The 14,766-nt window shown below is 42.8% G+C and overlaps 1 protein-coding gene across 1 annotated transcript; it reads right to left on the bottom strand.

Moving 5' to 3' along the window:
• Positions 1-13,842: 13,842 nt before the first annotated feature.
• LOC136633564 (olfactory receptor 5AR1-like) lies at positions 13,843-14,766 on the bottom strand. The gene has a single exon (XM_066609327.1). It carries the CDS (start codon positions 14,764-14,766, stop codon positions 13,843-13,845), a length of 924 nt encoding a protein of 307 aa, XP_066465424.1.

Here is a 14,766-nt window from a genome sequence, read left to right as displayed (position 1 = left end):
GCAACGGGAATGTTACTGTGGCCTGTCTTGACTGCTACTACTACTGAAATGGAACTAATACTGTGCTCCCCCTATACTGCTGCTTTGGAATTGTTACTGGGGCCTGTCTTGAGTGCTACTATTACTGAAATTGAACTAAGACTGTGCTCCCCCTATACTGCTGCTTCGGAATTGTTACTGGGGCCTGTCTGGACTGCTACTACTACTGAAATGGAACTAATACTGTACTCCCCCTATAATGCTGCTAGTGATATGTTACTGGGGCCTGTCCCTAATGCTACCGCTGAAATGTTACTAATTCTGGGCTCTGCCTATACCGCTGCTAATGCTATGTCACTGAGGTGTGGAAACTGAGGCTTCCCAAAGACATGATGGCGGCGAGGCCATTTCCCACCAATGCAGTTTCTTTTAAGGTGCATATAACCACGGACACGTGGAGAGGACACGTAGTGCCTCAAAAACATCCCCTTCCTCCTCCAACAATGAAAACATTCTTGGCAAATACCTTTGCATTGGTCTGTCTGGTGGCAGTCCAAGAATTTCACCTTTAACGACACAACAAGAGAGCCCCCCCACCATCCCCCCGCCATGGCCCACTTAATCCTGGCCACATTTCGAAAACCAACTAAATAAAAGCGCGCTACCAGGTCTGCAGTCGCCACCACATTCCCACCAACGCGGTTACTGTTAAGCTACATATTACCAGTCTGACTGGGGCATGCACTGTGGGCCGAAGCCCACCTGTATTGTATCTGACATTAGCTCTGCTGAGCAGGGCACTGCAATGGGATACATTTATGTACCGCCGATGGGTTTCAGGGAGCCACCCATGCTGTGGGTCCGCAGAGACTTCACATTACGGATTTGTACCTGCCAGTGTCTATGCATTAAAAACCCCAGTCAGACTGGGGCATGCAGTGTGGGCCGAAGCCCACCTGCATTTAATCTGACATTACCTCAGCTGTGCTGGGCATTGCAATGGGATTTGTTTATGTACCGCCGATGGGTTTCAGGGAGCCACCCATACTTTGGGTCCACACGGACTTCACATTAGGGAGTTGTACCTGCCTGTGTCTATGTATTAAAAACCCCGGTCAGACTGGGGTATGCAGTGTGGGCCGAAGCCCACCTGCGTTTAATCTGACGTTACCTCAGCCGTGCTGGGGAATGCAATGGGATTTATTTATGTAACGACGGTGGCTTCCTGGGACCCACCCATGCTGTCGGTCCACACGGAGTTGTACCTGCCTGTGTCTACTTATAAAGAACCCCAGTCTGACTGGGGCATGCAGTGTGGGCCGAAGCCCACCTATATTTAATCTGACGTTAGCTCTACTATCCGGGGCACTGCATTAGGACAAACTACAGGAGCAATACAGCGCTAATGAGACGTGCACAGCTACGCTAGCATTGGAGTCCGCTGTAGGCACGCGATTGCTGAGGGTTTGTGCAGAGGCCTATGTTCTGGGTGCAGTGAAAGTCCGCTTTCTGCCTAGAATTGCTGAAGCTGTGGGCTGAGGCCTATGTCGTGGGTGCGGTGCAAGTCTGCCATGTTTGGCCGCTCAGATAAATTTTCTGTTCATGTCTTGGGCTTCCTAGGACCCACCTATGCTGTTGGTGCAAACTTTGTTCCCATCGCGGTGTTTGACCTGTCTGGCACAAAGAAACTGACTGACTTGGGTAGAGGGCAGAGCGCTGACGGCTTTCCCCTTGCAGTGTGGATTGAACTATGCGACACCTTGACAGAATGAATACTGTGTGACACATGGATTTTCCATTGCTATGCCCACGTTTGCAGCTCCTGACGGAGGTGGCATAGGATTGGAGTTCTCATTGCTTCTGTACAGCATTGTGGGCTATCGCCCTGCCCCTTTTAAAGAGGGTCGCTGCCTGGCCCTGCCAACCCTCTGCAGTGTGTGCCTCCAGTTCCTCCTCATGGCAGACGCACTTATAAATAGACATGAGGGTGGTGTGGCTATGAGGCCAGCGTGTGGCATGAGGACAGCTGAAGGCTGCGCATGGACACTTTGGTGTGCGCTGTGGACACTGGGTCGTGCGGGGGGGTTGGGCAGCATGTTACCCAGGACAAGTGGCAGCGGAGTGTCATGCAGGCAGTGATTGTGCTTTGTTGGAGGTAGTGTGGTGCTTAGCTAAGGTATGCCATGCTAATGAGGGTTTTTTAGAAGTAAAAATTGTTGGGAGGGGGGGGCACTCTTGCCGCTATTGTTGCTTAATAGTGGGACCTGGGAACTTGAGATGCAGCCCAACATGTAGCCCCTCATCTGCCCTATCCGTTTCTGTGTCGTTCCCATCACTTTCTTGAATTTCTGAGATTTTCACAAATGAAAACCTTAGCGAGCATCGTCGATATACAAAAATGCTCGAGTCGCCCATTGACTTCAATGGGGTTCGTTACTCGAAACGAACCCTCGAGCATCGTGGAAAGTTCAACTCGAGCAACGAGCACCTGAGCATTTTGGTGCTCGCTCATCTCTACTAACTACCCCACTGGGCAGCAGACGTCATCCAAAAGCCAATTAGATTTGTAGCAATTCCTGAAAAAGAGAAGCTCTCACTCCCCAGCTTGGGCATCCAAAAAGAACCCTTTATATACAACTGAAAAAGAAAACCCTGCTGATTCTGAAATGGACAGCACTAACGAGACAGAACAAAGCAGCACACAAAGGTCAACTATATCTAAAGACTTTCTTAAAAAAACCTAGCACAAGCTATACAACCAGTTCTGACAGAACTAACTGACATAAAAACTGAAATCCAACATATTGGCAACAGAATGGAAGACCTTGACAACACTTATACAGCGATCATCACGCAAACCAATGACCTGTCTGACTCTGTAGCATTACAAAGAGACCATATTGATAAGGCATTGACCCTGAGTCAAGGCCAAAAGAATAGGAGCCAGAGGCGCAATGTAAGAATTAAGGGTCTTATATTGCTGATGACACTATTTACAGACCTGCTGGGAGAAGAGAGAGCTCACTCTCTTGTAATTGAGAGAATACTCAGAGTTCTACGTCCAAAGCCAAAAACGGATGATCCACCGTTGAATATAATCTGCTGCGCCCTTTCTTTCAATGACACACAAACAATATTGCTCACATCCAGAGATAGAGGCCAGCTAAAATACCAAAGAATGGGTATCCAGCTCTTTCAAGAGCTAGCTCCCTCTACAATGGCAAAAAGAAGGCTCATGAAACTCCTCCTAGAAGCTCTTACAACCAAAAATCTTCAGTACGCATGGTTGCTTCCATTTGGTCTGGCAGTAACAAAGATGGCACATATATCCTCATACATACTCCAGCAGATCAGGAAAGAGTTTGAAATATCTTGGACATAGAACTGATCCAGATACCTTCCTGGATACCACCTGGGGAGAGGGAAAACATCTTGAAAACAACGAAACAGACACCTTGGAAGAAGGTGCCACATTCTAAGTCTCCCAAAAACAGAAGATCCTGGGCTAGGCTGTACTTCTCGAAGCATGGGTCTGCAATGGCTGACACTTCTCATGACCCTTGAATCATCTCAACTCTGACGTACCTTACAAGAGGCAGATCTATCCCACTGGGAATCCTGTCTGCCTGGTAGGCTGGATGATCTCTTTATGTTGTTGCCAGTGCGTGGTTAATGCTGACTTTCCTTTTTCTTGTTTTCTTTTTTCTCTTACAGTTGAAGAACTTTGAGTACAGCTAATTCAAGGGTTGCCTCTGCCTCCTAGTGAGGTGCCTTAGATGTGTCCATGGACTTTTTATGCCAGCAAAACCAACCAATATAATTAATGGACCACATACTCTTCTGTAATTTGGCCATTCTGTTACTTTTTCCCAAATGCCTACTCCCAGGATGCAGCCATGCTTCCTACTTGCCGATTTAGCAATTGTCTTTAGAGTTGGGCCTTGGTCTTTCTCCTCCCATCTCCGGTTCCAGTGGGGCTCGGGTTGGCTCCTGTAATGCCCTCTAGCTTCCCCTAGGTGGACCTGATCATGTCTGCCATGCTGCGGGTGGAGAGGTTGGGGCAGGGCATTGTCATCTGCTCTAGGAGGCAGTATGCCTGTTTCTTGGACAAATCTCTCACTTGGGTGACTTTAAGGTTGGCTTTCCCAGTTGTATCTTTTTCCCTAGTTATTTTGTTGACCACTTACAAGCATCTCATCCACTAGGGGAACATACCCCAAGCCACAGTTAAATCATGAGCAGGGTGCTGATTTCGCATCCCCGTATTTCTTCTCAACCCTCCTCATTCTCCATTGCCTTTGATACCGGAGGTCAAACTGATCTCCTTCTGCTGTTGTGTTTCTCATTTGAAATGTTATAATATATACTGAATTTTATAAATAACTAAAAAGAAACAAAAGAACATTGCATTCATACTAATTGCCTGCTGCATAAATTAAGTGCACACTATGTTAAGACCTAAACTTTAATTAATACTCTGACAACTTATTGCGACGTGCAATACACTCTTTAGCCCTATCTTATTTCCTAAACCAACCCCTTAAACCTAAATCTGGGAGGGGGATACTGTTGGGTAATATCAGTTGGACGCCTGACATTCCATACCATTTTTATTTTCTTTTTAACAAAGACTCCAAGGACAAATGAATTTAATATCTCTAAATACCAAAGGCCTAAATCCTCCACAAAAGAGCCTCGAAAAATCGAATTGTGAGCTTCTTAGCTTAGGCTACACATAGTCCAACCTTTTTTAAGGGACCTATGATTTCCATTACAAAAAATCTATAAGAAGTTTTCCTTTGACTCCCTCTTGAGGGGCGCATTTGACGTCTGGGACTCTCTCCGAGGGGAGATTTCCCTCCTCCACCACCGACAGCCCCCATGAGCTTATTTCCAGACTTCCTGGGATTGAAACTAGACAATTACAAAAAACAAATCTGAGGTGTTCGCAGACACTTCATTATCTCACAAAACAAATCTGGTCCTTCCTTAGTGATCAATTAATAGTGGATCTCTGTTCTCAACGCACACTGTAGAACACACAAATTACAGAACAGCTACTATCTCAAACAACATGCCCTCCCCTTAACTCATTACAACTATTTCACTTTCCAAAACCCTGGATAATTTTAACAACTCCTTCCCCTCCTCTCATTCATTAACTAAAATAGAACACATTATCCTCAAATAGTGTAGGTCCAGTAGTAAACTATCACTTCTTAAAAGAAAATTCATCGTCCCACAAATTGACTCTAGACCAGCATACATTTTAGCCAGGATAAGGGAACTCAACATCAAACTGACTGACAGAGTGGTTAAATCTATATTGGGTAATTCACATAGTCATTCTAGATGTCACAGACTACAAGAAAATCATTTCAAATTACTGACTAGATGGTATAACTCACCTGAATGGCTGTATAAATATATGCTGTCCACCTCCAAACAATGCTGGCGTTGCAATGAGCATGTGGGCTCTTTAATGCATGTTTGGTGGTCTTGTCTAGTACTACTCTCTTACTGGATCCAGATTGAAAAAACAATATGGGACACAATTGACGGTACTTTTATGCTCCCCCCTGAGTAAGTAATACTGTCCAAACCCTCATCAGAATATAGACCAGCAAAGACTACCGTCATCATACAGGTTATATCAGTAGCCAAATCTCTAGTCTCCCTTATGTGGTTTCAACCTTTAGCATCAACAATTACCTAACTGGGTTACACAGGTGAATTAAATATGCAGATTCGAGGAGTAAACAAGTTGGGCTAATAGATCCCATGAGATATTTAGGAATACTTGGAGGCCTTGGATGAAAAGATCTTAACCTTCTCCGCTTGGTGAGGCGCCAGATGTGTTTTATTATTACTATTATTATTCATCCCATAATGCATTCCAAATATATTTACTTCTTCTTTTTTCTTTTTTCGACTGGGTGTTGTTCCTGCTGGAGGCTTTTGCCTCAGGTGACTTTTCCTTTACCAGAACGGAGAGGTGACTTAAATCCCCCACCCAACCTTTACCTACTCCATTCTCACCTTTCCTGATCGCTGATTAAGAAAAATGTTATTTTCATATATTGTGTTAAACAAGCTGCTTACACAAGTTTTTGTCAGAATTCATAGGTTGTATTTGCAATGTCAATACAAAAAGAATTTTAAAAAAAGGACTTACTTAAAGGCGTTTTTTGACTATTAAAACAAAATGTAAAAATAATAAGCTATCTCATAACGAGTCAACAAAATAAAATTACTAAATTACTCATTACTAAACAGGACCTCAGAAGTACTAATGACCAATAGTAATTTGCCCCTGTGAGGGAGACGGCATTTAGTGCTCATAATGGAGATTTCAGATATTTAATAATTAGAGATGAGCGAGCATACTCGGTAAGGCGATATACTCAAGAGAGCATCGCCTTTTTCGAGTACCTGCTGGCTCATCCCTGAAGATTCAGGGGGGCCACGGGGTCGGGGGCGGCGCGAGGCAGCGAGGGGGAGCGGGGAGGAGAGTGAGAGAGACCCCCTCGCGGCCCCCCGAATCTTCAGGGACGAGCCAGCAGGTACTCGAAAAATGCGATGCTCTCTCGAGTATATCCCCTTACCGAGTATGCTCGCTGATCTCTATTAATAATGCTTTATGCCTGCTTTGTTATGCCTCAGCTGTGTTTGAAGAAATCTTCCAAGCTCTTGTTTATGTTTGTATCAGGGCGCCTTCACATTGGTGATAAAATTGCGCTATTTTTGTGCAATACAAGAGTGAGTGAAAACACAGAATTATGAAACCAGTGATTTTCAATGGTCTCCTTCACACTTGCAATGTTTTCACTCATGTGATGTTGCAAGAAGAAAAAAATCGCAGCATGTCCTACCTTTCGGCGTTTTGCGTTTTTTATCCCCAAATTTTCTTATGGAGCCTCCTTTTTATTGCATCACAAAGCCAAAACTTGCATTTTTTGTGTGATGTGATGCATTTTTAATATTAAAAGTCCTACTGACTTTCACATGTGCAAGAAAATCATAAGTTGCAGCAATGTTTTTACAAGAAAAAGCATCACGGATGCTCAAACATCTCATGAACAAAATTGTGATTTTGCCGCGATTTTCTCACGGCGATATCACAATCGCCGGTGTGAAGGAGCTCTCATGGCTTGCTAGGACTATATCCTTGTATTTTCATTTGACATTTCTGTTCGCTATGAGACGTTTCTCAGCACCTACATAAAGAATACCTTTACCTTTGTCCTATAATGCACTTATGTATCTACTATCCATAATTAATTGATATTAAGTGGTATTTATTAGCCATTATTATTTTGGTTATGCTCTATTCCAGTCCTGCTTTGTTGTATTTTCTCAAAATGGTGATAAAAGTACAACTTCACTCCTGTAGCTTCTTTTCAAAGGAGGAGGCATCTGCGGGAAAAAGCTTGACATCCTCCTATTTTACCTACAGACTGTACAGTGATTGAGCCCTTGATAAGCACGATGGTTTGTGCTCTATTCAATTTCTACCTACACTATCAACTGGCCGAAAAGAATTTAGAGGTCGACACCATTTCATGGTCCTTAGACCCTGGGGATCAGGCTTCAGAGGTATAACACTATAATATTGAGACTTTGTTGCAGCCTATGTCTCTTGTGCCTAAAAATACGCTTAGAACAATCAAACTGGTAAATCTACACAAGCTTCACAATAACCCAAAGTGCCACCTCCTTACTCTGTTCCTTCAGAAGTACCCGTCGAAAAGATTTTTTGCAAATCCAGCAAAAAACTAAGAATTTGTTATGTAAGGCCATATCTCATTATAAAAGGAATGCAGACAAGACCCCATCTTATAAACTTACTCATCAATTCTTGGATCCATACTGTTTTAAAACATATCAATCTGGTATATTACAGCCTTCATATATCAGCTTTGCTGTGGGTATTACATTCCTATCATGTCTCTGTCCTCAAAACTTTCATTTTCAACTGCTTCTTCAGGAGATCTGCAACTCTTCTGGTGAGTGGTAGTTTAAAGGGACCAAGGGCTTGGGGCTGTCCAAGTAACTTGGGCCCCCCTCACACACAATGCGTCCCCCCAGTAGGATATTCTCAGGTAAAACATTAAATAAGTAGACACAATAACCATTTCGTGTGGATTTTAGTGTAGATCGACCACAGATTTAACCCCTTTAATTGTGTGGATCTGTACCAAAATCCACATCAAATTCCACACCAAATGGTGTGGATTTCGGTGCAGATTTGCTGTGAATTTTTCCACTGTATAATACCCACAGCAAATCTGCCTACCTTCCAAAAAATATATATATATTCTATAAGACAACTTTTGTGGTGGGCTCAACTTAGGTAGTATTTACCCTGGTTCGGCTTCAAGGTTTTCAGGTACTCAGACTGACCTTAAGTCTAACGGCTTGAATAGCAGCAGCAAAGGAGTAAAAGCTGGCTCCTTAAAAACCCTTTTTTATTCTTCTTTTATTACAAAAAAATCATAATATTATAAATGGCAGGTACTGTGTGACACCATGCCCACGCTCACACGATACCTACCATTTATAATTTTATTTACATGCTAGATAGCCTGGCCACACTGCTAAACCTTGAAATGCAGGGAAAGGAAGTGATTAAGTTCCTTATTACACACAGCCTTCCCTCTCTGCTGCACATGACGTCTTGCTTTGTGTCTATGAAATAGCAAGCAGTAGAGATGGAAGGTTGTGAGAGTACTACAGCATTTTACCTCTTCCTCTCCCTGCAGCTGGAGGTTTAGCAACGTGTGTTACAATAGGGGTGATTGGAATAGCCATGTGCACCCCTGGAGCCTCGGGCCTCACGCCTATTTTAATTCACAATTGTTACTGGTAACTCACCTGGTCCTGATGCAGATTATTCAGATTATGAGAACAATAAAATTCTGGACATCAAATAATCCAAGGGTAAATTATTCTAGCTCATTGACTCGGGATCCTGAGGGAACCTGTAGAGAACATCATCCCCCCATCCTCATTTGTACATTTGACCAACAGCTTCTTCACAAAACAAAAAAGGGGCATAAGGGTGTACAGTAACATTTTGCTGGTTCACCTTAAAGGGGTTGTCTCGCGGCAAACCTCAAAATTTTACCTTACCCCATTCCCCCTGTCACCCCCTGGCATAAAATAGCAAATTAAAGCGGTTTTTAAACTTACCGATCCAACGAAATAAGGACTTTAAAAAATCTTCTCCCAAGATGGCCGCCGGTCCTTTCCCAGGGATGCACTGCGGTTTTCTCCCATGGTGCACCGCGGGTCTTCTCCCATGGTGCACCATGGGCTCTGTGCGTTCCATTGCTGATTCCAGCCTCCTGATTGGCTGGAATCGGCCCACGTGACGGGCGGAGCTACGTGATGATGCGTAGAAGGGGGCGAAGCCAGAACGCTGCTCGTGCCTGGACCAAGCAGAAGGGGAGAAGACCGCACAGCGCAAACGCGTCTAAAAAAGCAAGAAGACAGCGAAATTAGACGCAGCCATGGAGACGTGGACGCTAGCAACGGAGCAGGTAAGTGAATAACTTCTGTATGGCTCATATTTAATGCACGATGTACATTACAAAGTGCATTAATATGACCATACAGAAGTGTATAACCCCACTTGCTGCCGCGAGACAACCCCTTTAAGTGAAGCGCGGTGTCTTGTTCCCAACAACCACTCACCCCCTATTCTCTACTCGTGGATCACATGTATGAACTTGCTCCCTGTCTCCTTAAATAATTAGAGTGCACTAAATTATCTGTGACGTCAGTGAATGCCAAAGTGTCCCAGGCTTTAAAAGTATCCTTCACATAGAGCTTTGTGTCTGAGCAATAGGGTACTTTAGGTTCCTGAGTCTGCAAATATGTTTCTGCTATTGTTTTATTTAGTATCTGCCCAGTTAGTATTCATGACAACGTCTTTTTATCTGCTGCCTATCCTGACCCCTTACAAATCAATCAGACCAAACTCTGCCTGGGGCACCTGTGCAACATCTGACAATTCCTGCCCACTGCCTTGGTATCGTAAATAGTGGGTTTAGGCCTTTTTAGTGCAATTGACGCTGTTCGATATACTGTGGGTTCCATATTAAGTGTGGTTCATATGATATCGGAGGGAACAACAAAGGCTACACATCATGAAAAGGTGTTGCAAATGCTGACTTTGCTTTATTGTAAATTCACACCACTTTTTATAGAACAAATAGGTCTCCAGATGAAACAGAAAAGGGGTGTTACAAAGCTAAACATAGTTATATCATTTATTTGGTTCAAAACAGTTTTTCCTTTTGAAGTTCTGTTGACTCATCTCTGCTACCGTGTTTCCCTAAAAATAAGACCCTATCTTATAGTAATTTTTGATTATTGGAGAATATCTTATTATACTTACCTAGCCGGCTTGGTCCAGGTCCCTCCCGCTGCTCTCCGGAGAACCAACAGGCTTCTTGCAGTCCTCGGCCGCCCTGAGTAGATCACTTAATATAATTAACTTCCAGCTGTCATTCAATAAGAAGCCTTATCAGGGAGTGACAAATAAACTAGACTTTAGTAAAGCTAAATTTGATCAGCTCAGAACTACTATCGGTAACATTAATTGGGACAGCGTCCTCAAAAATAACAATACAGACGACAAATGGGAGAAGTTTAAAAACATCCTAATCACCTCATGTGAGCAGTTCATACCTTTTTTTAAAAAAAAGAACTGCAAGTAAAAGGAAACCATTGTGGCTCGATAAGACGGTAAGAGGGGCAATAAAGGAAAAAAAGAAAGCATTAAACAACTAAATCAAGAAGGCAGTGAAGAAGCGCTAAAATCATACAGGGAAAAAAACAAAATATGCAAAGAAAAGATCAAAATTGCTAAGGAAGAGGCAGAAAGACTGATCGCCAAAGAGAGCAAAAACAACCCAAAACTATTCATCAATTACATTAACAGTAAAAGGATTTGCACTGAGAGCACTGGCCCTTCAACAAATAATGCAGGAGAAATCATTAAAGATGATGGAGGGAAGGCAAACATATTAAACAGTTTCTTTTCAAGCATATTCACAAACGAAACGGAAATGTCACACGAGATGCAGGGGAATAAAATGACCCCCTCGCAAAATATTACATACCTAACACAGGAGGAAGTGCGGAACTAGTTAAAGAGGATTAAAATCGATAAATCACCAGGTCCAGATGGAATACACCAAAGGGTTTTAAGGGAACTAAAGGATGTGATATCTAGGCCGCTATTTCTAATATTTATGGACACTATCAAGACCGGGGTTGTACCACTGGATTAGCGCATTGCCAATGTAGTTCCAATATACAAAAAGGGGACCAAAAGAAAGCCTGGTAACTACAGGCTGGTAAGTCTCACTTCAGTAACTGGAAAAATATTTGAGGGGTTTCTGAGAGACACCATCGTACAATACCTCAAGGAGAACAACGGAATAACTCCTCACCAGCATGGGTTCATGAGGGGTCGTTCATGTCAGACCAATCTGATCAGCTTCTACGATTAAGTAAGTTCTAGGCTGGATCTGGGAGAGTCTATTGATCTCGTATATATGGACTTCTCTAAAGCATTTGACACAGTGCCGCATAATAGGTTGATATACAAAATGAGGCAGCTCGGATTGGGTGAAAACGTGTGTATCTGGGTAAAGAATTGGCTCAGAAATAGAAAGCAGAGGGTGGTAATAAACGGTTCATACTCTGATTGGGCCACGGTCGCTAGTGGAGTGCTACAGGGTTCAGTATTAGGCCCCATTCTGTTCAATATATTTATCAACGACCTGATAGAGGGGCTGCAAAGTAAAATATCAATATTTGCAGATGACACAAAATTATACAAGATAATTAATGCACCTTAGGACAATGTACGGCTACAAATGGACCTAGATAAACTGGAGGCTTGGGCAGAAAAAGGGCAAATGAAGTTCAATGTTGATAAATGTAAGGTTATGCACATGGGCAGGAGAAACAGATGTCACCAATGTACACTAAATGGGGTATTGCTAGGGAAAAGTGAGATGGAAAAAGACCTTGGGGTACTAGTGGATTGTAGATTTATCTGGAGTAACCAATGCCAGTCAGCTGCTACAAAAGCATATAAATCTTGGGGTGCATTAAAAGAGGTATAGGGGCGAAGGACAAGAACATTATCCTCCCACTATATAAGGCACTTGTCAGGCCCCACATGGAATACTGCGTACAGTTCTGGACTCCGCTACTCATGAAAGATGTTGCAGTGCTTGAGGGGTTCAAAGAAGGGCAACTAAAGTAATTCATGGAGTGAAGGGACTGGAATACCCAGAGAGGCTATCAAAATTGGTATTATTTACCCTGGAAAAAAGACGGCTAAGGGGTGACCAAATAACTATGTATAAATACATGAGGGACAATACAAGGATCTCTCCCATAATCTGTTTATACCCAGGACTCCAACGGTAACAAGTGGGCATCCTCTACATCTAGAAGAAAGCAGGTTTCATCACCAACACAGGAGGGGGTTCTTTACTGTAAGAGCAATGCGACTGTGGAACTCTCTGCCTGAGGATGTGGTGATGGCAAAATCCATAGAGGAATTTAAGAGGGTACTAGATGTCTTTCTAGAGCGGAAGGATATTACAGGATATAAATTTTAGGTGACCAGTGGGTTGTTGATCCAGGGGTTACAGACAGGTAGGAGCTATTAGAGGTTGATCCAGGCATAGTCTGACTGCCACTAGGCAGTCGTGAAGGAATTTTCTTCCCTAAAAAAGGGCTAATTGGCTTCTGCCTCGGGTTTTTTTGCCTTCCGCTGGATCAGCAAGGAGGTTGAAACAGGCTGAACAAGATGGACATTGTCTTTATTCGGCCTAACATACTATGTTACTTCCTGGTTACGGGATTCCTAATTCTCGCCTTCAGGAAGCGATGACTCTGATTGGTTTTTAAGCACTGCTCAGCCAATCAATGCAGTGCTTGATGAACCAATGTGATGGCTGTGATTTCCTGCCCATGGAGTTCTAGACCCTCACTCAAATGTTAAGCAAGTGACATTAATAGTTTGTGGAGCATTACTTATCTCTAAACAATAGGTGACACCACTTTGAGTTTGACACATGTGCAGTAGAGTAACACATGACTGCTTGATCAGACTACACATGGCTTGTTTGTTGTCTGTAGCCATGGAGACCCATACAGTAGATGTGCATAACAGCTGTATACGCAAACCATAATTATGCCTATATACAAAAAAGTTATTATTTAAAAAAAAAACCATAAAACTTAGATCATGTATTACTATTTATTGTATAGTATAAAATAAAATTATTATTAATATTATTTTGCTATTATCCAGTACAACTTATTGTATATCACTAGAGATGAGCGAGCATACTCGTCCGAGCTTGATGCTCGCTCGAGTATTAGGGTGCTCGAGATGCTCGTTACTTGAGACGAGCACCACGCGGTACTCCTCTCGATTAAACGAGCACTGACCATTGAAATCAATGGAGCCGGCAATACAGCTGTGGCAGAGGAGAACGATCTTTATGCTGACAGTGACGGGGGGGGGGGTCTCACTCTTGCCACTATTGTGGCTTAATAGTGGGACCTGGGAACTTGAGATGCAGCCCAACATGTAGCCCCTCGCCTGCCCTATCCGTTGCTGTGTCGTTCCCATCACTTTCTTGAATTTCCCAGGTTTTCACAAATGAAAACCTTAGCGAGCATCGGCGATATACAAAAATGCTCGAGTCGCCCATTGACTTCAATGGGGTTCATTACTCAAAACGAACTCTCGAGCATCACTGAAAGTTCGACTCGAGTAACGAGCACCCGAGCATTTTGGTGCTCGCTCATCTCTTTATATCACGGCTAAGCTATTTTCATCATTTTTTTAACAGCAACTTTCACATCATTATTTCTTAAACAGTATATAAAGGGATTTAACAATGGCGCAATAACAGTATACATTAGCGACAGTAACCTGTCCATATCAGTACCGTAGCTTGTCTTTGGCCTTAGATACATTACACAACCAGATCCAAAAAATATAGTCACGACTATGAGGTGAGAGGTGCAGGTGGAGAAAGCTTTCTTAATCCCTGCTGAGGAATGGTGCATTATAATTGTCCAAATGATCCGTGTATATGAAACAATGGTTAATAGGAAAGCACCTACCACCACACATAAAACAAGCATAAAAATGAGAATTTCATTGAATCGTGTGTCACTACATGCCAAGGCCATTAGAGGTGCAATGTCACAGTAGAAATTGTTGATTTTATTGGGTCCGCAATAATCTAAGGAGAACGTAAGAGACGTCTGTATTATGGCAACCATCAAACCAATGAGCCATGAGCTCACGATAAGCTTAACACAAGCATTTTTACTCATTATCGCATTATATAATAATGGATGGCATATGGCGTTATATCGGTCATAAGCCATGGCTGCCAATATATAGCACTCAGTAGATCCCAATAACAAAAAACAGTACATTTGCATGGCACAGCCGTAGAAAGTGATGGTTTTGTCATCTGATAGGAGATTTTTTAACATGTTGGGTGTAATCGTTGAAATGTAACATTCTTCTAAAAATGAGAAGTTGGCTAGAAAAAAGTACATAGGGGTATGAAGGTTTGAACTGAGGTTATAAAGGACAATTAAAAACATATGTGCAGCCATAGATATATTATAGATACAAAGAAATGAAGCAAACAGGAAATACTGCAGTTCCGGGATAACAGAAAATCCTATAAAAATAAATTCCATGGTTGTACGGTTTCTTTTATCCAT

This window comes from Eleutherodactylus coqui, chromosome 6 (assembly GCF_035609145.1).
Source record: "Eleutherodactylus coqui strain aEleCoq1 chromosome 6, aEleCoq1.hap1, whole genome shotgun sequence".
Lineage (NCBI taxonomy): Eukaryota > Metazoa > Chordata > Amphibia > Anura > Eleutherodactylidae > Eleutherodactylus > Eleutherodactylus coqui.
Note: the sequence above shows the minus strand (reverse complement) of the source record. Positions and strands in the feature narration are given on the sequence as shown.